Source organism: Camelina sativa, chromosome 4, assembly GCF_030686135.1.
Source record: "Camelina sativa cultivar CO46 ecotype springtype chromosome 4, ASM3068613v1".
Classification (NCBI taxonomy): domain Eukaryota; kingdom Viridiplantae; phylum Streptophyta; class Magnoliopsida; order Brassicales; family Brassicaceae; genus Camelina; species Camelina sativa.
The window spans coordinates 18,107,638-18,132,958 of NC_141883.1; the positions used below are offsets into that span (position 1 = coordinate 18,107,638).

The 25,321-nt window shown below is 36.5% G+C and overlaps 1 protein-coding gene and 3 pseudogenes across 2 annotated transcripts; all 4 read left to right on the top strand.

Moving 5' to 3' along the window:
- The first annotated feature begins 31 nt into the window (after positions 1-31).
- On the top strand, positions 32-4,261 carry LOC104783836 (linoleate 9S-lipoxygenase 5-like; annotated as a pseudogene).
- A 694-nt stretch (positions 4,262-4,955) lies between these two features.
- Positions 4,956-6,623, top strand: LOC104780457 (kihadalactone A synthase LFS-like; annotated as a pseudogene). Its single transcript, XR_015596814.1, has 9 exons — positions 4,956-5,141; positions 5,229-5,327; positions 5,431-5,482; positions 5,675-5,796; positions 5,891-5,988; positions 6,073-6,131; positions 6,234-6,290; positions 6,395-6,440; positions 6,540-6,623. The product of XR_015596814.1 is annotated as a kihadalactone A synthase LFS-like (transcript).
- A 5,429-nt stretch (positions 6,624-12,052) lies between these two features.
- Positions 12,053-15,124, top strand: LOC104783837 (uncharacterized; annotated as a pseudogene).
- Positions 15,125-17,062: 1,938 nt separating this feature from the next.
- On the top strand, positions 17,063-21,741 carry LOC104780458 (kihadalactone A synthase LFS-like). Its single transcript, XM_010504956.3, has 11 exons — positions 17,063-19,544; positions 19,648-19,837; positions 19,948-20,046; positions 20,112-20,163; positions 20,381-20,502; positions 20,607-20,704; positions 20,785-20,843; positions 20,953-21,009; positions 21,128-21,173; positions 21,299-21,378; positions 21,461-21,741. Exons 1-11 carry the CDS (start codon positions 19,422-19,424, stop codon positions 21,546-21,548), a joined length of 1,014 nt encoding a protein of 337 aa, XP_010503258.1. The 5' UTR covers positions 17,063-19,421; the 3' UTR covers positions 21,549-21,741.
- The last annotated feature ends 3,580 nt before the right edge of the window (positions 21,742-25,321 follow it).

Here is a 25,321-nt window from a genome sequence, read left to right on the forward strand (position 1 = left end):
AAAAAGAAGAACATTCTTATAATCTCTCTACTCTCTCTCTCTCTCTCTTTTCACCCTTTCTTCAACCTCACTCTGAGAAAATTCTGCAATATTATCTTCATATCATACCCCAAGAAGACTAAGACAATGAAGATAGAAGGAGAAGTGGTTGTGATGAAGAAGAACCTTCTTGATTTCAAAGACGTCATGGCTTCTCTTCTTGATCGAATCCATGAACTTCTTGGTCGTCGCGTCTCTCTTAACCTTATAAGCTCTCTCCAACCCGACCCGGGTATTCATCCTTTCTTTTACCCGACCCGTTTACATTTTGCATTCAGTTCCACCTCTTAAAGTTATCCTCTCATTTTTTTCGATTTCATCACTAAAGTTTCCATCTTTTATTAAAAATGTTGGTTCGATTCTTGAAACAGAGGATTACTCTGTCTGTTTGACCAAAAATCAAATTTGAGAATAAACTAAGATTAGTCACTATAGTAGATTCATTTGTTGTTATAAACCATGATGTTGTGACAAATTTTTTATTTTTATTTTTTATTTAGTTTATCCAACATTCCAACCTAAGTTTCTGTGTTTTACTTTAAATAAAATAATATTTTGGGTATTATGTATCAGCTAATGAGAAGAGAGGTAGACTTGGGAAAGCAGCACATCTGAGGAAACCGCGTTTGGAGTCACGTTTGACTGGGACGAGTCAATGGGACCACCGGCTGCGTTTGTGATCAAGAACCACCACCATAACCAATTCTACCTAAGTCCCTCACCCTCCGCGGCTTCCCGAAAAGCGAAGGCGGTCCGACACATTTCATATGCAATTCTTGGATCTACCCGAGTCACCGATACCATTCCGACCGCGTTTTCTTCTCAAACAAGGTAACACGCTAAGACGAATTGGGACAAGTGGACAAGTCATAATATAATACACAAATTGACCTGGAAGTACTATCTTTTTGGGTTTTTATATTCGACTTGGAATTCTATATATTCTTTAACTAATCCTACATTTCTAAGATTTTCCATGTGATAAATATTCTTGAACCGCAGCTCATTCTGTCTAACTAATATTTGGGAATCTAATCTGATAAGTAGAGGGGATCAAATTAACTAATTTAGGGGGTACTGGTTAGTGGTAGGTTAGTAGTAGTGTGTACTGTGAAGTAATAGGAAACATCCTAATCCATATGACATTATATATCTTTAGAGTTAATAATTTATTTTAGAGTTTTGGAATATTCGTGTACGTGTGTGTATAACATAACATATTATTGTACCAAAGAATGAAACCCGATTTACAAGTCACCTTCTTCCTTCATTCCAAATAATTTTCTGTATATAATAGAATCTTTTTCTATAACGTGATAACGACAACTATTACTAAGTAATTGATATTTACATTTTTTCTCGTTTTTTATTTCTTACCGCGCAACCTTGATTTGGTACACAATAAAGTAGGGTGGGACTGGCTCTACTATAGTCGTCTAAAGTCAAAGTGGAGTATATTTAATTTAATTTTATCTTTAGTATTTCACCAAGTTACTAATTTTACTTTTTTTGTTTTCATTTAAACTAAAAAAACAGGCACATCTTTCAAGTACGACACCAGAGCTACTGAAAGAGTTAAGAGAAGAGGAACTAATAAATCTAAGAGGTAATGAGAAAGGAGGAGAACTCAAAGAATGGGACAGAGTTTACGACTATGCTTATTACAACGACTTAGGTGCTCCGGAGAAAGGTCCTAACTCAGTGCGTCCAGTTCTCGGTGGTTCACCTGAGCTTCCTTATCCCCGTCGTGGAAAAACCGGTCCTAAACCCAGTAAATCCGGTTAGTCAACTTAAACTTTTGAAATCATATATACATTGCAAAACTCAATGGTTACTTGACATATACGTCATTGTTTGATCAGACCCTAAGTCCGAGAGGAGGCTGGCTTTCCTCAACTTAAACATATACGTGCCACGGGATGAGAGGTTTAGCTGTGTGAAGTTCTCTGAATTCCTCGCTTACGCACTCAAAGCGGTGACTCAAGTGCTCGTCCCTGAGATCGCCTCTGTTTGCGACAAGACCATCAACGAGTTTGGCTCTTTTAAAGATGTTTTTAACCTCTACGACGGTAGTATTAAGCTTGCCAATGGTCGCACCATTTCTAAGCTCCGTGACATTATTCCATGGGAGATGTTTAGAGAGCTCATTCGTAATGACGGAGAACGGTTCTTGAAGTTTCCATTGCCTGACATTCTCAAAGGTAACATATAAATAGTTAGATAGTCGATTTAGACCTAAACTTTTTATAGATTTTGACATACAATGATCCTATATTTGTTACAGAGAGTAGGTCGGCTTGGAGAACCGATGAAGAGTTTGCCAGGGAAATGCTGGCTGGTCTCAATCCAGTGGTGATTAGTCGTCTCTAGGTTTAAATCTTATCATTCAACTTCTTAATTTGGAATAATTGAAATTCATCGATTGTTCTCTCTTGATTACTAAATAATTTGGATATACAATAATGCAGGAGTTTCAACCAAAGAGCGATCTGGACTTTGCAAAGTATGGAAATCAAGACAGCTCGATACGCGAAGAGCACATAGAAGCAAACATGAACGGCCTCAATGTTCAAGACGTAAGTATATAAATAATATACCTTTACTTGTTTGACAAGTAAGAGCTCTATAGTCATTGTAGTTAACTGCAATTGGTTTTGTTTTGTTTTGTGTTTGTATAAAAAAAAGGCTTTGGAACAGAATAAGCTATACATATTGGACCACCACGACGCATTAATGCCTTACCTGACGCGGATAAACTCAACAAACACTAAAACCTACGCGACTCGAACCCTTCTGTTGCTTCAAGAAGACGGAACTCTGAAGCCTCTCGCAATAGAGCTAAATCTTCCACACACACAAGGTGAAGCACATGGATCTGTGAGCAAAGTTTTCACACCATCAGAGACAGGAGTAGAGGGATCGGTTTGGCAGCTTGCAAAGGCTTATGTGGCGGTTAATGATTCTGGTTATCACCAGCTTATAAGCCATTGGTAAATAAATGGTGATAACATTTTTGACTAGCTAGAAAGATTTTATTTCGGTTTGAAGTAACCGATTTGTTTATGGTTTTTGCAGGTTGCAGACGCATGCGGTGATTGAACCGTTTAGAATAGCGTCGAATAGGCAACTCAGTGTGGTCCATCCTATCTATAAGATTCTACATCCTCATTTTCGTGACACGATGAACATCAATGCATTGGCGCGACATGTCCTCATAAACTCAGACGGAATTCTGGAGTTAACGGTCTTCCCTGGTCGATACGCCATGGAACTGTCTTTTTCAATTTACAAGAATTGGGTTTTCACCGATCAAGCTCTCCCCAAAGATCTCGTCAAAAGGTAAAGCATCAAGTCTCTTTCTACACAATTCTTGAGTCACAAGTAAACCTAGAGTCTTGTGGGACAAGTAACCTTAAAATGCTCTGTTTCCGCAGAGGAGTTGCCTTGGAAGATCCAAATAGCAACAATGGTGTTAAGCTTTTGATCGAGGATTACCCTTATGCGGTTGACGGTTTAGAGATTTGGTCAGCGATCAAAACGTGGGTCATAGAGTACTGCTCATTCTATTACAAGAACGAAAAAACTGTCCAAACCGATATAGAGATCCAGTCATGGTGGACCGAGCTCCGAACCAAAGGCCATGGTGACAAACAACACGAATCATGGTGGCCATTAATGCAAACCCTCGACGACCTCATCGAATCCTGCACGATCATCATTTGGATCGCTTCTGCTCTTCACGCAGCAGTCAATTTTGGACAGTATCTTACGCCGGGTTTCACCCTAACCGGCCTACGGTCAGCCGCCGATTTATGCCAGAGCCTGGTACCATTGAGTACATTGAGCTGGCAGAAGACAGTGACGTAGCGTTCTTGAAGACGATCATGCCGCAGTTACAGACTCTTCTTGGGATCTCAATCATAGAGACCTTGTCTCTGCATTCAACAGTTGAGGTCTACTTAGGGCAGAGAGAATCACCGAATTGGACAGCTGATGATGAGGTTTAGAGGCGTTTAAACGGTTTTGGAAAGAACTGGAGCTGATAGAGAACAATATTATAATAAGAAACAATAACAAGGGATTCAAGAACAGGACTGGACTGGTTAATATACCGTACACTCTGTTATACCCGAATACTACGGATTACACAAGAGAAGGTGGGCTTACTGGGAAAGGGATCCCTTACAGTGTCCCAATCTTTTTGCTCTTGTTGATTTCGTGATTATGTCTCTTTTTTTAACTTAATTATTATTTTTTTTTTTTTTGGGTTTTGCTTGCTATTATGAACTACGTTACTATCCATTTTTTTGGATTGTTCAAAGTCAATATATTTTTCCCTTTGGTTTTAATTACTTCCCACCACTGTTTAAGTGTTTATATAACTATTAGTCTATTTTTCTCTAAAAATATGGATCTCGATCGATCTCCACATAATTTGTGTGCTCGTAACCTTAAAAAAACAAACTATTAACTATTATTTTTAAAAGATGTGGTTGGTGTGGCGATTATCCCAAGATTTTATATATTGTCAAGTTGAAATTTTAAATGTGGAGGGTGACAAGCGTTTTTGGTTCTTTGCGTAATATTTGGCCTCTTTTCATAGTATATGGCAGTGGAAGTGAGTGGATCTTGAAAAAAAACATTCTTCTTCTCATCCTCAAAGAATTAACATAGAGAGGGAGAGAGATGGAGAATTAAACTCAGGAGGAAGCTTCGACCATCAAAGTTTCATCCCTTACTTGCATAGATCTCGCCAACACTAATCTTCATCAATCAGCGGTTTCACTTAAACAGGTTTGTCTCCATTTTTTTTTTTCTGCTCAAAGTTAAAGATGATTACGGTCTGACCCTTATTACTTACATATGTAAAAAAAATTTGACTCCTTGTGGATTTTACTTATTCCTGGCATGTCTAGATTGTGGATTTTTCTATGTCAAAAATCATGGTATAAGTGAGGAGCTAAAGGACGAGGCGTTCGAGCAGAGCAAGAAGTTCTTTGCTCTTCCTTTGGAGGAGAAGATGAAATTCTTGAGGAACGAAAAGCATCGAGGCTATTCACCCATCCTTGATCAAATCTTAGATCCTGAGAATCAAGTTGACGGTTTGTATGACCATCTTTTACTTGCTTGATCAAACATTTGTTGTTGATGATTATCTCAATCTTGACGTACCAAATGATGGTAATCAGGGGATTACAAAGAAAGTTTTTTCATTGGAATCGAAGATTTCAAAGATGATCCACATGGGGATACACCATTCTATAGCCCCAACCTATGGCCTGACTCTGGTTAGTTATTTTTTTCTCTACATATTCTAGTTAGCTTTTTTTTTTTTTTTTTTTTTTTTTTTTTTTCTTTTTTTGTTTATATATACTTTGATTTTTTTGGCAGATGTTTTGCCAGGATGGCGAGTGACCATGGAAAAATATCATCAAGAAGCATTGTAAGTCTCATGTTTCATTTCTTCAAAAAATAAAATAAAAAATAACTTTTAGGTAAGATTAAATTCTTGACTCTACTAGACCACATTAGTGAGTATGTTTTTTACTATATAAGACCGTACATTTTTTCTGTGAAAAGATTCAGAGAAAAAATTTTAAACTGTATACTTATTATGAGCCTTCCACATGGTCAGGAGGATTTGTAAGAGTATTGCTAAATTATTGGCATTGGCGCTAGACTTGGAAGCGGATTATTTTGATAAACCGGAAATACTGGGAAATCCCATCGCAGTTATGCGATTAGTGCACTACTAAGGTGATTTATTTTCTTAATTAAGCTTTGCATGTCCATGATATGCTGATCCCAAGTAATATAATTAATTGTATTCCTTCTTTCTATTATCTTTTAGGGGTGTCGGATCCCTCGAATGGAATATTTGGATGCGGGGCACATTCTGATTTCGGAATGATGACTCTCTTAGGAACTGATAGTGTAATGGGGCTCCAGGTATTCCACAATTTCGCCAGTCCTATAACTTAAGATGTGACCAGGTTTGGTAATGAGAAATTACTAATTAATGTATGACCGCAGATATGCAAGGATAAGGAAGCGAAGCCTAGGAAGTGGGAATATATACCATCTATTAAAGAGTATAATGAGAATATAATCTAACGTTTTTGGATCCATGATATATATTAAACATCAAGTCTTATATAATAAAATTCTGTTTTTATATATGTTTACCTCTTCAGAGCATATATTGTGAATCTTGGTGACTTGCTTGAGCGTTGGAGCAACGGCATTTTTAAGTAATATCGATTTGTTTACTCTCCCTGATATTCATGTTTAACCCTCTGCGTTGTGAGTTTGGCAAGTCTTCTATATAGCTGACATTTTTCTCACATACATACAGATCAACATTGCATCGGGTACTTGGGAATGGTCAGGAAAGATATTCCGTAAGTCTCTTACTATTACCCATATTGTTGAACATGTTCACAAATGAGTTCGAGATACTATATAACACTGGACATCTTTTCAATGTGATCTTGTTATAGATTCCATTCTTTGTAGAACCGAGTCACGACTGTCTAGTAGATTGCCTTCCTACCTGCCAATCCGAAAACAAGCCTCCTAAGTAAGGCTTTATATCTTTATCTTGTTACATTGGGACCTTGGACATGTATCAATGTCTCCTAAAGACGTTAACGATTGTGTTTAATGAACAGATATCCAGCTATCAAATGTTCAACGTACCTCACCCAACGTTACCAGCAATCACATGTGGATTTGAGCATCTACAAACAGATTTAATTAAAAGTCTTTGGGTTTCTTCTAGTTTGGTTAAACGCCCCTCCCATTATAAACGCTTTGGTTTTTTTTGTTGTTAAAATTCTTGTCTTAATTAAAGGCTTGTTCATATAGGTTTATACCCTTTTATAAATGGGACCTATTTGATTTACAATTTTTTTTTTTCATGAATGTAGAGTTAGGGCACTCTAGGGTTTTCTGTGTGAAATCCTGAGATTGTCCTCCGAGGTTGGCCCATTTCCTTCTATCTCTGGTGAGTCTTTGTTGGGCCGAGTTGGCATATGGGGCAAAGCCCATATCCAACAATAGTCCCCCCTTAGTCCGGCGAGCGAGGTATTTCTGCGATCGGCGGGCGTACTTTGAGTCTTAACATATGCCTGCTCGGCATTAGGCGTTCCAGACTGCTTCAAGAAGATCTAACTTTGTGCGGTGATGGTTAAAGCGATAGTTTTTGTTGAGCTCGGAGCTCGTTCTGATGTTGTATGCGTTGAGTGTGTTGTTCTGGAGCGCGAAGCTTGTATGAATGTTATGTGTCTTTAGCACGTCTTTGCGGAGCGTGGCGCCTGGCGCGTGGAGTGTTGAGCGTGGATCTCATCTAGATGTTATGCGCCTTGAGCACGTTTTACAGAGTGTAGTGCTTGATAATGGATCTGCAATGGTTGAGGACGGAGTTGCCGCACATAGTTGGTAACCAAGGATCAAAGAAATTGAGCCAGACCGGCATGCGGAGATTGAGGTCGGCGAGCTTGAGATTGAGGTTGGCGAATGAGTTTGAGGTCTCCGAGATTGAGGTCGGCGAGCGAGAGAGTGAGATTGAGTTCGGCGCCGAGAGTGAGATTGAGGTCGGCGCCGAGAGTGAGATTGAGGTCGGCGAGAGTGAGATCGTCATCGTCGAGGTTGAGGTTGAGATCGGCGAGTGAGATTGAGATCGCCACCGAGAGTGAGATTGAGCTCGATGCCGAGAGTGAGATTGAGATCGGTGCCGAGAGTGAGATTGAGCTCGGCTTAAAGGGAGATCATTGTCGTCGAGGTTGAGATCGTCGTCGTCAAGATTGAGATCGCCACCGAGAGTGAGATTGAGGTCACCACCGAGAGTGAGATTGAGGTTTCCACCGAGAGTGAGACTGAGGTCGGCGAGAGTGAGATCGTCGTCGTCGAACGGGGTCGAGAGGTGAAGAGAGGTCAGCGGACAAAGATTGATGAGTGTTGAGGTTGGTTCTTGCGAGATCGGCGGATTGAGGTCGGCGGGACGCTGCGCGATGCCGCGCAGTTCGGCAAATCCTCATTCCAAGTCGGCGCTTGTCCTACCATTGGGGCGAGCTCCGAGGTCAACTCCTAAGATGGGTGTTCATGATGTGCGCTCGCATTCCACGTCCTCTCATGGGAGCGAAAAGAAGAGGTTTGATCATCAATTTGAGGTCGGCACTTGTGATAGTGCGGGAGAAGGTTTTGAGGTCAATACCAAGCTGGAGGTAGGCACAAAACTGGAGCTCGGCACCAAACTTGAGGTAGGCGCCAAGCTGGAGGTCGGCACCGAAATTGAGGTAGGCACCTAGGTAGAGGTTGGCATCAACCTTGAGGTAGGCACCAAGCTGTAGGTTGGCGCCAAGCTGGAGGTCGGCACCAAGCTGTAGGTAGGTGCCAAGAGACTCGAGTGTGAGAGCGTCGAGCGTGAAAGTGTCGAGCATGAGAGCTTCGAGCGTGAGAGTGTCGAGCGTGAGAGCATCGAACGTGAGAGCGTCGAGCGTGAGAGAGTTGATTGTGAGGGCGGCGAGCATGAGAATGGCAAGCGCGAGAGAGTTAGCGTGAGAGCGTCGATTGTGAGGGCGACAAGCATGAGAATGGCAAGCGCGAGAGAGTTAGCGTGAGAGCGTTTGACTGTGAGGGCGTCGAGCATGAGGGCGACAAGCGCGAGAGAGTCGAGCGTGAGAGCGTCGACTGTGAGGGCTGCGAGCATGATAGTATCAAGCGTGGGAGAGTTAGCGTGAGAGCGTTGAGCATGAGGGCGACATGCATGTGAGCGTATGTTTGATATGCAGCAAGGCTTTGTGCTTTACTGGAGTAAAGTGGTAGGCGAGACGGACTCGCCATACCTTTAGGTGTGGCTTTTGTGTTCGGCTTATCCTGTTGGTGTTTGGAGTTGGCAAGAACTTGCAAGCCTGAGCTTGGCTTATTAGTTCAGGCGTCCTCGAGCTAGTGCGAGACTTGCTCGGCTTTTTTCTTGGTTTCGAGATGTATTTTACGGGGCGAGACGTCTCTCGGCTTACCTTGTTACGTGTTTCGAATACCAAGTTTTTGGTTGGTAGTTGAGATGTGCTCGTCGTACCTTTTAGGTGCGGCCCTGGTGTCCGGCTTACCCTGTGGGTGCCCCGAGGTCGGCAAGAGTGTGCAAGTAAAAACTTGGCTTATTCAAACTTGACCGCCTGCTAGCTGAATGCGAGACTGGGCTCGGCTTTTTTGTGCGGATTATTTCACCGCTGCATCCATGTGGAACGCGTTTTAAATCGTACACCTGGCCAGGGCGACAATGTAGAAGCTAGACACTCGTTAAGACGGACTCGTTCGAGAGAGCTTGTTTGTGATTAAATGTACTCTTGCGAGTGTAATTTTTATTTTTATGTTTTGTTATAGCTGTGTCTTGTAAAAGACGTTCCCTTGAAAAGGGATCAAGCCATTTGTAGTTCATTTTGCGAAGAAAGAGCTCGGTACGACGAGCGTTCTTTTTTTTTTTTTTTTTTTTTTTTTAGTAACTCGTCACACTTCTTTGTGTTGAGGGTGAATAGAAGGATCGGGAAAGATTCGAGTGAGATTGTTTGTTGCGAGCATGTTTGAAAAATCTCTATAAGAGATGTAGACATGAGTAAGAAAGAGATTCAGGTACCTGAGAATCATAATGAAAGTAAATCTCAACAAGTTGAGTCATGTCTAAAATGAAAAGGAACCAAAAAGGCAAATCGACGTCAGAAATATATTTGCATGCAGTTGATGATGTTATGGATAAAAATCGAGGATCATAAACCGCGGTCAATAGAAAAAGTTTTATTGAAAAGTGTATACAAAGAATGATTGGTTTAATCATTAAAAGAAATAGCTATGAAATAGTTCAAATCTCTTGAAGAGATAATATTTGGACCTGTAGTCCTTACACTTGAAAGTATAAAATGAGTGGAACATAAGTGGATCTGTATGAGAAATTCAGTACGTGTAGTAGTACAATGATTCTCAGAAAATACTTATGAGATATGTACTCTCATTTGGTGGAAGCAACTAATTTAGATCCCTTATGAGTTTGAAAATAAGAGTAAGACTTGATTCATTCTAGTGAGAAGGTTTTCAAACTGTTAGAAGTTTCCTTTAAAGTGATCATATTGCTAGAATCAATATTTTATAGTTCTCGAGAAAAATTGTAGACTTTTGACACCTTTTGAGAGAAAAGGGTGAGAGTCTGTCTCTATGAGAAAATCATGTGTGTAGATCATTGTTTTTCATCTTAGAGATCTCATAGTGGTTTGAAAATAAATCGGGAACAAGCTAAGATAAGATCTTAGAGTTGTGTAAATCCGATATTGAACAATGACTGTAACTGTGTTCAAGAAATATTTTCAAGAAAGTTTGAGGACATAGGCCTTTGCTGAACCTCGTTAAAAGAAAAATTATATGTGTCTCTTGTCTCTTTACCACTTACAAGTGGTTCTTGTTATCTGATCTCCAGTAGAGATTTCACATATGAAATCTGGTAAGCGCAAATGATCAATGATGAAATATTATTCCTGAAAGATGGAGAAACCGGATCGTATAAGATTAGATCTTTCATGAAATTTCTTGAGGTTATAGATTTGACATATGATGAATGAGATGTTACCTCAAGATGCTTACATTATCTTACATAGAAAAATGGTCTTGTAGTACCATACTAATAAGAAGTGTAGAAGATTATGAATAACTCTTATGTATAAGATTGTTTGGAAGATTGTATCTAATAGAATATTTGGGTTTAAGTTCAAATGAACCAGTAGAATATATGATGATCATATGAGTTTGTACCTGAAAGCGTTGTTTATAACAGTTCAGGAAAGTTGATATATATGATCATAATACATAACATGAAGATGATGCTTTCAGGGGGAAAAATATGATCATAAGCGTGGTTGTAGTCTTTTTTCCATTATCATGGTTTTTATCCCATTGGATTTTTGCATGAAAGGTTTTTAACGAGACAACAAAAGAACACGCGAAAGATAAACACCTGAAAAGGAAGATTATGATTCCAATGTTGAAAGACTATCATCTTCAAAGTCTTTGACATACATTGATAAGATTGTGAGAGACGAAGATAATGACAAAGATGAGTCATTTCCAAGGTCCATTACCAATTGAAGAATGGGGATGCACGTGTACTATAGTTCAAGTGAAGATTTGGAGCACAAATTTACCAAGACGCTTCAAGCCACTGCTTTCAAGGAGTAAGTACATCATATTGAATTGCGTCATTTTGAAGATTTCAAGTGATGTACTCAAGAGGGGGAGTAAAAGCGCGCTGCACTCTTTTTCCCTTAACCATGGTTTTTCTCACTGGGTTTTCCTGGTAAGATTTTTAACGAGGCAGCATCTCATATGCGCATTTGGGACTACATTTTTATAATGGTCATCCAAAGGGGAGTGTTATGAATATATTGTATTATGTGGATGCCCATTATCGGCCCATTAATAGACTTAATATATAACCAAAAACCCTAATGTTATATCACTATATATATGTTATATCCTATGGGATAGAGTAATAACACAAGAGAAAACAATTCCCTAAACCTTTTGTTGTTAACAGTAGAATATATTTTGTTGCAAATTAGTTTGTATTCGTAGCAAGTGAATCACAAAAAGATACAAGACATAGTTGTAGCAAATTTACTACCCATTTTGTGACAAAAAAGTTTGTAGTGATGAATTTATTAAAAAGCAAATTGAGCTGGTTCAATGTGTTTTGGTTAAGTTTAATAGAATAGATTTCCATTTTAGATTAGTTCCGGTTTACTGTAAATTGTTGTATATAGATCAACATTGTAAAGTTAGTTAGATTCAATTAATCAGAAAATTATTTCACAAAATCTCTTTGCTCATAAACTCTATTATGGTATCAGAGCATTTCTTCTGCAATTCTCTGTGATTTCATCTTCTTCTTCTTCAAATTCCTTGAAAATTTACTGACGAAAACGTTTCTGTCATCACCGGAACACCTTCCGCATTGTTGATTTTCGCGAAAATGGTGAAAAGAGGGGGAAAATTAAGAAATCGGAGTGAAACATCTAAGATCGATGCGTCTGCAATGAGGATCACTCGCGAATCAGTTGTGCTTGAAGATCCAGAGGTGGAAATGGTGAAACATCAACGTACTCTTAAATCGGAAGGATATGGAACTCATGGATTTATGTCAAAGTCATCTGAAGCTTCTGACAGTCCGCTAGGTCTTCAATCCTACGATCATCCAGGTTTGATGATTGTTGCTCATGCTCTTGATGGAACGAATTACAATAGCTGGTCAATTACGATTTCAAGATCTGGAGTAGATGCAATAGTATGGTGAAATCATGGATTCTTAATGTTGTGAGCAAGAAAATCAATGATAGTATCCTATACTATCAAGATGCAGCCTAAATGTGGGATGATCTGTTCACGAGATTCAAAGTGAACAATCTACCGAGGAGGTATCAACTTGAACAAGTTGTAATGACTCTAAGACAAGATCAACTTGATTTGTCAAGCTACTTCACGAAGAAGAAGACTCTGTGGGAGCAGCTAGCCAACACCAAGTCTAGAAACGTGAAGAAATGCAATTGTGATCATGTCAAGGAGTTGCTTGAAGAAGCTGATACGAGTCGTGTTATACAGTTCCTCATGGGGTTAAATGATGAGTTTAACAGTATCAGGAGTCAGATACTGAACATGAAGCTTCAACTAGGATCGAATGAGATCTATAATATGTTGGATCAAGATGGGAGTCAAAGACTAGTGGGAGTTTCTTCTAGGCCAAAGCCACCTCCTACTGCTTTTCAGTCTCAAGCTATGATTCCGGATCAAAACTCAATTCTGATGGCTCAAGGAAACTTTCAAAAGCCTAGATGTTCTCATTGTTCTCTAGTTGGCCATACTGCGGACAAGTGTTACAAGATCCACAAATATCTGCCAGGTCATCCAAGGGCTAAGGAAAACAATTACGTTGGAAGTACAAATTTGGCAATTACTGGTCAGATTGAGGATCAAAAGGATCAGAAAGGGACAGAGGCACATGGAGAAATGTCAAATGATCAGCTCCAACAGATGATTTCTTATCTCAGTGCCAAACTTCAGTCTCCCAGTATCACCTCATGTCCTGATAAAGTTGTAGCCTCGACTTCGAACTCTGTACCTTCTATCTCACAAATATTTGGTACTTTCCTTTCTTTATATGATTTTACTTTCTATGACATGCTGACTTCTTCTATACCTCATGAAACTGAGTTGTCTTTTAGAGCTTAGGTCATAGATTCAGGAGCTAGTCATCATGTTACTCATGAAAGAAGTCTTTACATAGAGTACCAACCCTTAGATTACCAAACGATCAAAAAGTTAAAATAGAGGGAACTGGTTACATTCAACTTACATATGCTTTGTCTCTTTATAATGTATTGCATATTCCTGAATTTAAATTTAACTTGCTGAGTGTTAGTGTTATCACTAAATCTTTGAGTCTAAAGTGAGTTTTACTTCTGATGAATGTATGATACAGGCTCTTACTAAGGACCTAATGATTAGGAACAGTAGTCAAGTCGCAAATTTATATGTCTTGAACTTGGATAAATCTCTTATTAATGTGTCTTGTTCAGCTTTTCCTGGTAAGTCTGTCTGTTCTATTTCAAAAGATAATTCAGAAATGTGGCACAAAAGGTTAGGACATCCATCATTTACTAAGATAGAGTCTCTCTCTGATGTTTTACTGTTATCTAAATCGAATATCAATAAAACTAAAGTTCATTGTCGTATTTGTCATTTGTCATTTGTCGAAACAGAAACATTTACCTTTTAAATCATTGAATCATATGCGTGAAAAAGCTTTTGAATTGGTTCATATTGATACTTGGGTCCATTTTCTGTTCCAACCATTGATGGATATCGTTATTTATTAACAATAGTTGATGATTTTAGTCGAGCAACTTGGCTATATATGCTTAAACAAAAATCTGATGTTTTAAATGTCTTTCCTGGTTTTATTAAAATGGTAGAGACTCAATATAATACTAAAGTTTGTTTTGTGAGATCTGACAATGCTTATGAATTGAAATTTACTGATTTTCATCTAAAAACGGAATTAAATCTTTCATTCTTGTCCTAAAACTCCTGAACAAAAATCTGTGGTAGAAAGAAAGCATCAGCATTTGTTGAATGTAGCTAGGGCTCTCATGTTTCAGTCATGTGTTTCTCTTGAGTATTGGGGAGATTGTGTATTAACAGCAGTTTTTTTAATCAATAGATTACCTTCTCCTGTCCTAGATAACAAGACACCCTTTGAGAAATTAACTGGTAAGAACCCTGACTATCATAGCTTAAAAGCCTTTGGTTGTTTTTGTTATTGTAGTACTTCTCCTAAGTCTAGAAATAAGTTTGAGCCTAGGGCTAGAGCATGTATATTCTTAGGATATCCATCATGTTACAAAGGTTATAAGCTATTAGATATAGAGACATACTCAGTTTCTATTTCAAGGCATGTCATTTTTTATGAGGATATCTTTCCTTTTGCATCATATACTATCTCAGATGATGCACAAATCAATGATGAACATTTGCCTCTAGTGCAATCATATTTTGATGCTTCTCATAATATTGATGAGACATCCTCCATGGTTTCTGTTCTTTCTGAACTTTAACCAACTCGGCAGAGAAAATTGCCTTCCCATTTGCAGGACTTTCATTGCTATAATAGTACTCCTACTATAACTAAACCTACAAACACATCTCCTTATCCATTGGCAAATTATATTTCTTATTCATATCTCTGAGCCTTTCAGTACTTTTATTAATGCCATTACAAAGTCAAAAATTCCTAAAAACTATTCTGAGGCTCGGCTGGACAAGGTATGGGTTGATGCTGTGGGAAAGGAGATTGGTGCTTTTGTACGGACTCAGACGTGGAGTGTTGGTGAATTGCCTCCGGGTAAGGTTGTTGTCGGTTGTAAATGAGTATTTACAATCAAATATCATGCAGATGGGAGTATTGAGCGATACAAGGCTCGTCTGGTGGCAAAGGGGTATACTTAACGAGAGGGAATGGACTTTGTTGAAACCTTTTTACCTGTTGTGAAAATGGCAACGGTAAAAATGGTCCTTTCTCTCGCACCTAAAATGCAGTGGTCTTTACATCAATTGGATATATCTAATGCATTTTTTGAATGGTGACCTCGATGAGGAAATATACATGAAGTTGCCACCAGATTATGCTGAAATTCAAGGAGAAACGGTATCTCCTACTGCTGTTTGTAGATTGCATAAGTCCATATATGGATTAAAGCAAACATCTCGACAATGGTTTCTTAAGTTCAAGACTACTTTAGTAGGTCTTGGTTTTGAGACATGTCACAGTGATCACACCTTGTTCGTCAAAGCAACATGTGAAGAATTTCTTGTTGTCTTGGTGTATGTTGATGACATATTAATAGCTAATACAGATGTTGCAGCTGCTGGTCATTTGCGAGATCAGTTGAGTTCTCATTTCCAGTTAAGAGATCTTGGTCCTCCGAAGTTTTTCCTTGGTATTGAGATTGCTAGGAGTGATGCAGGTATAACTCTTACTCAGATGAAATACGTTCTGGATCTCTTGGAGGAAACAGGTTTCCCGGACTTCAAACCTTCTCCTATTCCAATGAAGCCTGATCAGCAGATGTCATTAACTGGTTTGTTTCACAAGAAGTCTTCTCCTAAGGTGGTACTCGAGGAGGTAGAACCAGGTTCTGATTCTCTCACTACTTCACCAAATCCTGTGCTTTTATCTACTAGTGAGAGTGCACTTCTTCCTGATGCTAAGCAATATAGAAGATTGATTGGTAAATTGCAATATCTGACCATCACTAGACCTGACATCTGTTTTGCGGTGTCTAAACTGGTGCAATATTGTTCGGCTCCACGGAAGTTTCATCTTCAAGCTGCTCACAAGATCCTGCGATACTTGAAAGGGACCATTGGACAAGGTCTTTTCTACGGTAAAGATAATGATTTTTCTCTTCGCGGGTTTTCTGATGCAGACTGGGGTGCTTGTCCTGACATTAGTAGGTCAGTGACAGGATTTGCGATATTTCTTGGTCAGTCATTGATATCTTGGAAATCCAAGAAACAACAGATGGTCTCAATGAGCTCTGCAGAATCTAAATACAGAGCGATGAGCAAAGCTACCAAGGATTTGATCTCGTTCACATACATTTTGAAGGCATTGAGGATTCCTTTCTCTTATCCTGCCTATTTGTATTGTGACAACACCGCAGCTCTTCACATTGCTAGTCATTCCGTTTATCATGAGCGTACTAAACACATAGAGATGGATTGTCATAAGGTTTGTGAGGCGATTGAGGATGGCGTTCTCAAAACTATGTTTGTGCAGATAGACAATCAGTTGGCCGATGTTTTAACAAAGGCTCTTCATCCAGCTCCTTTCAGAGACAATATTCGCAAGATGGGAGTTATTAATATCTACTCATCTCCATCTTGAGGGGGGGGGGGGTATTAGGAGTGTTTGATTGAGTTGGTTCAATGTGTTTTGGTTAAGTTTAATAGAGTAGATTTCTGGTTTAGATTAGTTCCGGTTTACTGTAAATTTTTGTATATAGATCAACATTGTAAAGTTAGTTAGATTCAATTAATCAGAAAATTATTTCACAAAATCTCTTTGTTCATGAACTCTATTATTTACGTAGTCAAAAATATCTACAAGTTAGTGTAGCATTATAGCAATAGAGTAGACTGTAACAATTTTAGTGGATATAGTGTCCAATTAAGTAGTGAGTAATGGTGAGGAAGAGATATGAGTTTGCGACAGAGTAGACTGTAACAATTTTAGTGGATATAGTGTCCAATTAAGTAGTGAGTAATGGTGAGGAAGAGATATGAGTTTGCGACAGAGGATAGTGTAGCAACAGTAATGGATTGTCACATCAGAAAAGTTGTATAGAGCCATGACCATTCATTTCTAAATATCACCGTTTATTAGCTCTATTATATATATATATTGCTTTGCTTCTTCTTTACGATCACACCTGATCTCTTTCATATTTTCAAACACTTTGTATCTTTTCCTGCGTTATATTTTTGTTTCTGCTATATAAACTCTCGTATACAAATTTTTCTTCAAACTTTTCTTTAATTATGTATCTCAAATGTCTTCCTCATATAATAATATTGAAGTTCAACGAGGGTGGATGTACAAGCGTATGGATCCATATCAGCCAAAAGTATATGTGGAATATGAAATTGGGTTGGAGCAATTCATGAATTTTGCAAGTCAGCGGTTATATGAGGGGGAAGAATCTGGTGTCCATGCTTTGAACTGTAACAATGGAGAACTTCTTCGCACGAACGTTGTGCACAAACATTTATATAACAAAGGATTTCAACCCAACTACTATGTTTAACCAGCTCACGGAGAAACGTTCGAGCCTCAATACCAATATCAAACGGGTGATGAAAATTTTGATAACAATACATATCAAACAACCGAAATGGAATGAAATTCTATGCATACATGGGAGAATTTGGTTTTTTATAGAATCAAATTGTTTATATTGATCTTTAAGATCCTTTCGCTTTTAAAAATTTCTAGGTAGCAAAATTGTTCGTCTCCTTATGTGAGACTGGGCGAATTTCCCTCTATGAAATTTTTGGCTGAGACACCAAAGGAAAGAGAACAAATAACTATGGTAAGTGATCAATCTATTTTGTTTATTCGTTTTACATAACGAAACCAAAATTAGTTTCATTGTAAACAAAACTAAATTTTTCCGATTGCCAATTTGAAAGTGCTTTTATATTTCCTTCTGTCTATCTTACAAAATTCTAAATCAATTTAAGTGTTCCTGGAGTCTCTACCATTTATTTTAATCCTACATATAAAAGCAATAACAGATTTGAGAAACAAGTTAATTTTCTAGATAGTAAATTGTTGTAGTTTATAAATTTAACTAATAGTAACTGTCTACACATTTGAGGATCTCTTTCAACAGAGATTGTGATGATGACTATGACTTCTAAGAACCATAAGTTTCAAACTGAGATAGTGAAGATACCTACGACTTTCAAGGTGCAGAATGTTAGCAAGAGTCCTAAAAAAAGTCACATGTAGTTTCATCATGACCTTATAAATTTCATATATATAATGTATTTACTAACAGAAAATAAATTCAAATGAATGGGTATAAAGTTTATAATATATGAATGAATTATACATAAAATTTAAAACTAACTAATTTATTAAAAATCAGAATTATCAATAAAATTTAATTTAAAAATGTTAAAATTTGACCAATGCAGTCCAGGGCATACGGGTATTCGGTTCGGTTCTGGATATATCCATTTGGTTCCGGTTATTTCGGATATAGGAGTTTAGGATCCATTCGGTTAATTTACTATTTCGGTTCTGTTTTTGGTTCGGTTTCGGTTATTTTCGGTTTGGTTTTGGGTATCCACAATAATATAACTTTTTAAAAAACTTTTAAATTTAAATAAAAATGTGATAATTTTTTTGACAAATATATCTAATATCTTCTAGATATTTAAAATATTTTAATATCTTGGTCTAAATTTATATGATATTGATTCATTTCAAGCTTCAGGTTTTTAGATTAAACGTTATTACTTTATTAATCTAAAATGCATTGATTCTCTATAATTTCTTTGTAGTATAGTAGTTGCACTCACTCCTTTAATGCCTAGAGATCTGCGGTTCGAGCCCCGGAAAAACAGTTTTAATGTGTGTTTGGTTTTATTCGGTTATATTCGGGTAACCGAATGGATATCGGTTCGGTTCGGTTATTAACCGATATCCATGGATATCTAAAACAATATCCATTCGGTTATTAACCTCTATGGTTCCGGTTCGAGTTTCGGTTCGGTCCATTCGGTTCGGTTAATCTGCCCAGGACTATGTGTGACCGTGATGTAACAATTATGTCTGATTTACTACTACTTAAACCCACTAATTACTTGACAATACAGGACAGTATATTAAGAGAAATAAAGCTCTAGAAATCAAAGTCAACCAAATCAATAAGTTTTTTGCGAAAATTATTTAAACTGTTGTACTTACCAATAGATATTACATAGAAAAAAAAAGTTAGATGGAAGACTTGAAATATAACATTAGAAAAAGGCTTGATCGACTCAAGATCTTCAACCAAATTAATAGAAAAAGACTCAATACTTGTTCACGCCAAAAGCAATTATAAAACCACTTAATATATTGGTAGTATTATTGATGAGCACTCAATAGTATATGAATTTTGATAATTTTTCCTACTGATATTTTATAAAATATGGAGCGAACATATTATATGAATTTATGGCAGTAGAATCTTGGAAAAGGCCATTTCTCCTTCTTATTCTGAAAGAGTCAACACATGAGAATGAGAAAGATGGAGAACAAAACTCACGAAGAAGCATCCATCATCAACGTTCCATCCCTTACTTGCATAGATCTCGCCAACCCTAACTTTCATCAATCAGCTGCTTCGCTTAAGCAGGCTTGTCTCTTCTTTTTTTCGTTTTCCCTCAACATCAATGATAATACGCTGTGACCTTTATAATTACTTATGTTTGGCTCGTTGTGGGTTATTCTTGTTCCAGGCATGTCTAGATTGTGGATTTTTCTATGTCAAAAATCATGGTATAAGTGAGGAGTTGAGGGAGAATGCTTTCGCGCAAAGCAAGAAGTTCTGTGCTCTTCCTTTGGAGGAGAAGGTGAAAGTCTTGAGAAATAAAAAACATCAAGGCTATTCACCCGTCCTTAGTCAAATGTCCGAGAACCAAATCCACGGTTCGTGTGACCAGCTTTCACTTTCTTGATCAAAAAGCTGTCACTTAATTGGTTGATCAAAAATTTGTTGTTAATTGTTCTCAATCTTGTTGTAACCTCATGGATTTTAGGGGATTACAAAGAAAGTTTTTTCATTGGAATCGAAGGCTCCATAGATGGTGTGCATTCGCATATACCATTTTGTTGCCCAAATATTTGGCCTAACTCTGGTTAGTGAACACTTTTTGTAAATTTAATGTTTTTTTCTTTGAATAAACTTTGATGTTTCTTGCAGATGTTTTGCCAGGATGGCGGGCTACCATGGAGAAGTATCATCAAGAAGCATTGTAAGTTTTTGTTTTCGTCTTCTAAATTATTGTTTCATGTTTGCTTCCTTACATAAATAACAAATAACTTTGAGCTAGGGTAGATTTAGTTTGACTGCAATACAGCCGTAATATATATATATATATATATATATATATATGGATACTTTTTGGAAATTAATGGACAATTAAGTTTTTCAAACCGTATTACCTATGATGAAACCTTATGCATTGTCAGGAGGGTTTGTAAGGCTATTGCTAGAGTATTGGCATTGGCTCTCAACGTCGAAGAAGATTACTTTGATAAACCGGAAATGTTGGGAAATCCGCTGGCATTTATGCGCTTGATTCACTATGAAGGTGATGTATTGTGTTCATCACACACATTAAGCTTTATGCCAATTCTATATATATATATATACTCATCCCAAGTAATTCTCTTTCTTCTTTTTCTTACCTTTTAGGGATGTCTGATCCCTCTAAAGGAATATATGGATGCGGGCCACATTCTGATTTCGGAATGATGACTCTCTTAGCTACCGATAGTGTAATGGGTCTCCAGGTATTACACGAGTTTCACTAGTTATATAACTTTTGATGTGACCAGGTTTTCTTATAGAAATTGCTGATTTCTCATGGCAGATATGCAAGGATAAAGAAGTGCAGCCTAGAAAGTGGGAATATGTACCACCGATCAAAGAGTAAAATCAAAGAATTTTGTATTTTTGGGTCCATGCTCTGTTTTTTATTGTTTCATATACTAACTCCCGTAACAAATTTTGATTTTATATGGTTTGTTTTCCTCTACAGCGCATATATCGTGAATATTGGTGACTTGCTGGAGCGTTGGAGCAACGGCATTTTTAAGTAAATACTTGTTTTTTGTCCTTATGTTCCCTAGCTGACATTTTGATCACTGTGATATTTGCAAATAGAGTTTTGTAGTTGACATTTTTCGCACATGTTTTTTATTTTTTACACACAGATCCACATTGCATCGGGTGCTTGGGAATGGTCAGGACCGATATTCCGTAAGTCTCTTGGCAAAACCTATCCGCGTTTATCTTTACAAATTTTTCCGCATGACCACTTTTTTTAGGTTAAATTTGACATTTATTCTATCACTGGAAATGTATTTGATGTGTTCTCGCTGCAGATTGCATTGTTCTTGCAACCGTGTCACGACTGTCTAGTAGAATGTCTTCCTACATGCCAGTCCGAAAACAGCCCTCCCAAGTAAGGCTTTTTAACTTCTTTACCTTGTTAGATGTTACATTAAATGGACATATATATAACGACGTTAGCGATGTGTGTTTAGATATCAAGCTATCAAATGTTCAAAGTACCTAACCCAACGTTACCAGGAATCACAAGTGGATTTGAGCATCAACCAAAAACAGACCTAAGTATAATAATAAGTTTTTGGTTATAGTTTGGTTTTCAAACTCTTTGCCACTATAAATCTTTGGACCTCGAATGGCACCGTCTAATTTTTGGACTATTTTTTTCTATCGTCTTTTATCTTTTTTTTTATGTAGTCATGTACTTTTATATTTTATAAAATATTAAAAATCTTTTCCATTTTAAGTAAAATAAAAAGTTTATAATAATCGATTGAGTAGTCATCATAATAAGTTGACGAAAAACAAACTCAGACGAAAATACTAACCCCTTGGCATATGATATAACATAATCATATCTAACTTTAGAAAAATAATATGTATATGTATTATGTATATTTTAGATAGTCGACGTATACAGGGTGACAAAACCAAATGGTCTTCAGAATCATCGGGTTCATCAAAGAATTAGCATAGTCAATTTTGTACTGCTAATCATGTGATAATGTACAGCATGGAATACCTAAGAGGAACAGAACCACATGAACAGAGGGTTAAAGCGTTAGAATTTGTTGTGGTTTGTGTTAGTTGCTCCAAAATCAGTTTGATTGAGTGTTTCAACTGTTATGCAAACACCAACACTGAGTTTAATTTGTAGTTACTTAAGAAGCCATCGTATCATCATTCATCACGTACGGATATAGATAAATGAAATATTGAGAGCAAAGTGCCATATATTGTGTCGCGTGATTGACGTATACTCACATATGAACTTAAGGATACAAATTTGTAAATAAAAAATAATTACTTTATTTAAAGGTAAACAACTGTGCAAACAACTAAACAAAAACATTACCTTATTAAAGTTACACTAGGTTTGGACCGGCACGTACGTGTTGGGTTAATTTCAAAAGCTAACTTTATTGTAAGTTTGTAATAATTGTAAAACGTATTTTATTAACATTCATAATTCAAAGTCTATTAGTTTAGTATTCAATTTATTTTTAAACTCAGTTAGAAAAAAGAAAAACAATTTGATTTGTTTTTGTTATCATTAAAAACATCTAAAAAATAAGAAAAATGTGATATGTTTATTACGGAAAAGAAAACCCGTCCCGTCCGATGTCATGTTTTTTCATCCAATAACTGTAGTTTTAATAATAATTTACCCATTTGAAAGTATATATTTTAGTCTAACAAATAAAAAATATGTAAGAGATTCAGACCCGGATATACGTACAAAGTTTTATTTGTAGATATATCTATTTTATAAAGTATTTATAACCTGAACTTATATCAATTGGGTATTTTGTTTGCTTTTTGGTTTGGTTTTAATGTAGTTTATTAATGTTTCAATACTAAAATGCAGAACAAACCAATAGGCGGACGCAACCATGTTTCAAATCATTTTTAAACAAAATCAAAAATTTAGGGATGAACGTAATTCTCGTTTCGTTCTATCATGTACCTATTTTGTTCTACACCGTTGACAAATTTCCATCGCATTAGAAAAATGCATTTCCAATACGGGAGAACCTCAATATGGGACATATGTTGTATTTCGATTGGAAAGAGTACATGACGGACAAAAAAAACAAATCCTGTTTGAGACAAAATCAAATATAGTTAATAATATATCTTTACTATATGATATATAATAATAATAAAAATTAATTTACTTCTTTGTTCTTGTTATTTTAAATTTGGCTCATCTATATAGGATTAGGTTTCTTTCCTTTGGAATTTTTAACTATTATAGAAAATACTTTAATTTCCTTTATTTTTCTTTTTAAAATTTTTTTATGCTAGATAAATGGGTGAAAATTTTTACATATATAGTTGCAAACGTTAATTTACATGTTCTAAGACTTGTTTTTAAAAATTCATGTTCCCATTTCGTCTTTTTCCAGCATGTTTTCACCACGTAATTTATATTCTCGTCCCATTCCTCCAAAATCATGTTCCAAATTTTTGTTTGCATACCTCGAAACACCATACAGTATACGAATGCTAGTTTTGCGGGTAAACATGTGTGCTATTAAAAGGTTACAAATACATAAATCAAAATACTAAAAATAAATTGAACAGTAAATGATATAATAACTAAAATATGTCATATTATTGAAGGAAAAAAAATTGATAATCACTATAAACATAAAATTCTATCCTTAGACACCTAAAAATATCAAAAGAAGTATTGCTTTTTACTATTTTTTTCATATTTACGACAAATCATTCCACATGTCTAATCTTGCTGCAAAATAGCATTAAACTCTATAATTATAATCTGGAAAAAGAAAAAAGCAAATCTTCAAAATTTTATTAAGGAAATTTTATTCTCTTCTTTAGAGTGTCACTACATCTCTTAGAATTCACCAACAATCTACTTTAAATCCTCTAGTAATATATGTAGTAGTATTTAGTAATGAACTCTAACTTTACACTTACGGCCTAACAAATATGTTTAACCAAATGAAGCCCAATTACCAAATCCCCTGGCTAAGCCCAATAATAAAACCAACAAAAAAAAAGTTCAGCTTTTGCGACAGACAGGTGACTCTCCGACCAAAAACAAAAAGAAATATTGGGAAAGGGAAAGTGGCTTGAAGAGACAATTTCTTTACCCTTCCTCGACCACATCAAACATCTAAATTCATCAGAAATTAATCGAAGCGAGTGAGTACAACAACACCTTTTGTGTTACTCTCGGATTAATAATTCTTCATTCTTATTTATCTAACTTTTGTTTTTTACATCCATATTTTGCAGATGGATTTCTAGGGTTTTTGCGAGCAATCGAAACGGCTTCAACTGCTAGCAACCCATATCAAAAGAGAGATTAGTCTCGCGATTCATGACCCTTGAAAGCTGAAGCAGGTTATCCTTATATTTGGATTCTGTAAAGTGTTTTTTTTTTTTTTTTTTTTTAATCTAGTTTGAAGTATTTATATCTGAAAATTATATCTGTGAAAGACCTGAATCAGCTCTACGTTCATGACTTTTGCAGATTGATTTCATGTTTTTTTTTTTTTTTTTTTTTTTTTTTGCAAGCATTCAAGTGTGTTCAACAACAGTCTCTCGGATTGGTAACGATCCGCAGCAAAATTTGGTTTTTGTCTCTTACATCATAACGAAGTCTCTCCCAAATCAACATGTGCATTGCCAAAGATAAGCTAACTTATGCTACTGCCTAAAAATGGTAATCATTCTTTTGTACTTGTTTAGAAATGAGAAAATTTGACAATAACGATGAAGGTTATAATTTATGAACGCCATTAACGAATATATGTAATAGGAAGAACGAAATCAGCCTTTTACATCCTTAGGCTTCTCATTCTTAATATTCACAGTCGTAATTATTCCATCCTTCGTCTTCTCGAGGATCATTGGAGAAATGTATTCCTTCATTGTAAAAGAAGTCCCCAGCTAATTAGGGTAGCCTACAAAATAAGTGTATTGGTATTAGACAATCTATATCTAGCATTTCATATCTAGGAGATTACCATTACATCACTAACAACTATAAATATATAACTGCTTATATAGATTTATAACACAAATCAACCAAGTCTCATTTTTCATCACCTTATATTGATAATTATTTAGTTTATTTCAGGATAGAACTTACAGATTCATGAGCCAATAGTGACTTGGGTTCTCGACCTTGTTTTGATGTTCTCAAGGTATGTGAAACCCGTAACCTTCTATGAAAGCTCCTAAGTGAATCCATCATTGGCGGCCTTCTAAACTTATAAGGTGAGTTTATGAATTGTATTGTAGGTTTTGATGTGTTTGATTGTATCATACGTCTAGTTTGGTATTTATTTAAGTAATGGAGG

What these genes read in the sequence shown, in the direction of transcription:
- LOC104780458 (XM_010504956.3), top strand. Translation starts at nt 19,422, where the DNA reads ATGAGAATGAGAAAGATGGAGAACAAAACTCACGAAGAAGCATCCATC. An exon ending in GTCCGAGAACCAAATCCACG is followed by an intron (nt 19,838 to 19,947) that starts GTTCGTGTGACC and finishes CATGGATTTTAG; the next exon opens with GGGATTACAAAGAAAGTTTT. An exon ending in TATGTACCACCGATCAAAGA is followed by an intron (nt 20,844 to 20,952) that starts GTAAAATCAAAG and finishes TTTCCTCTACAG; the next exon opens with CGCATATATCGTGAATATTG.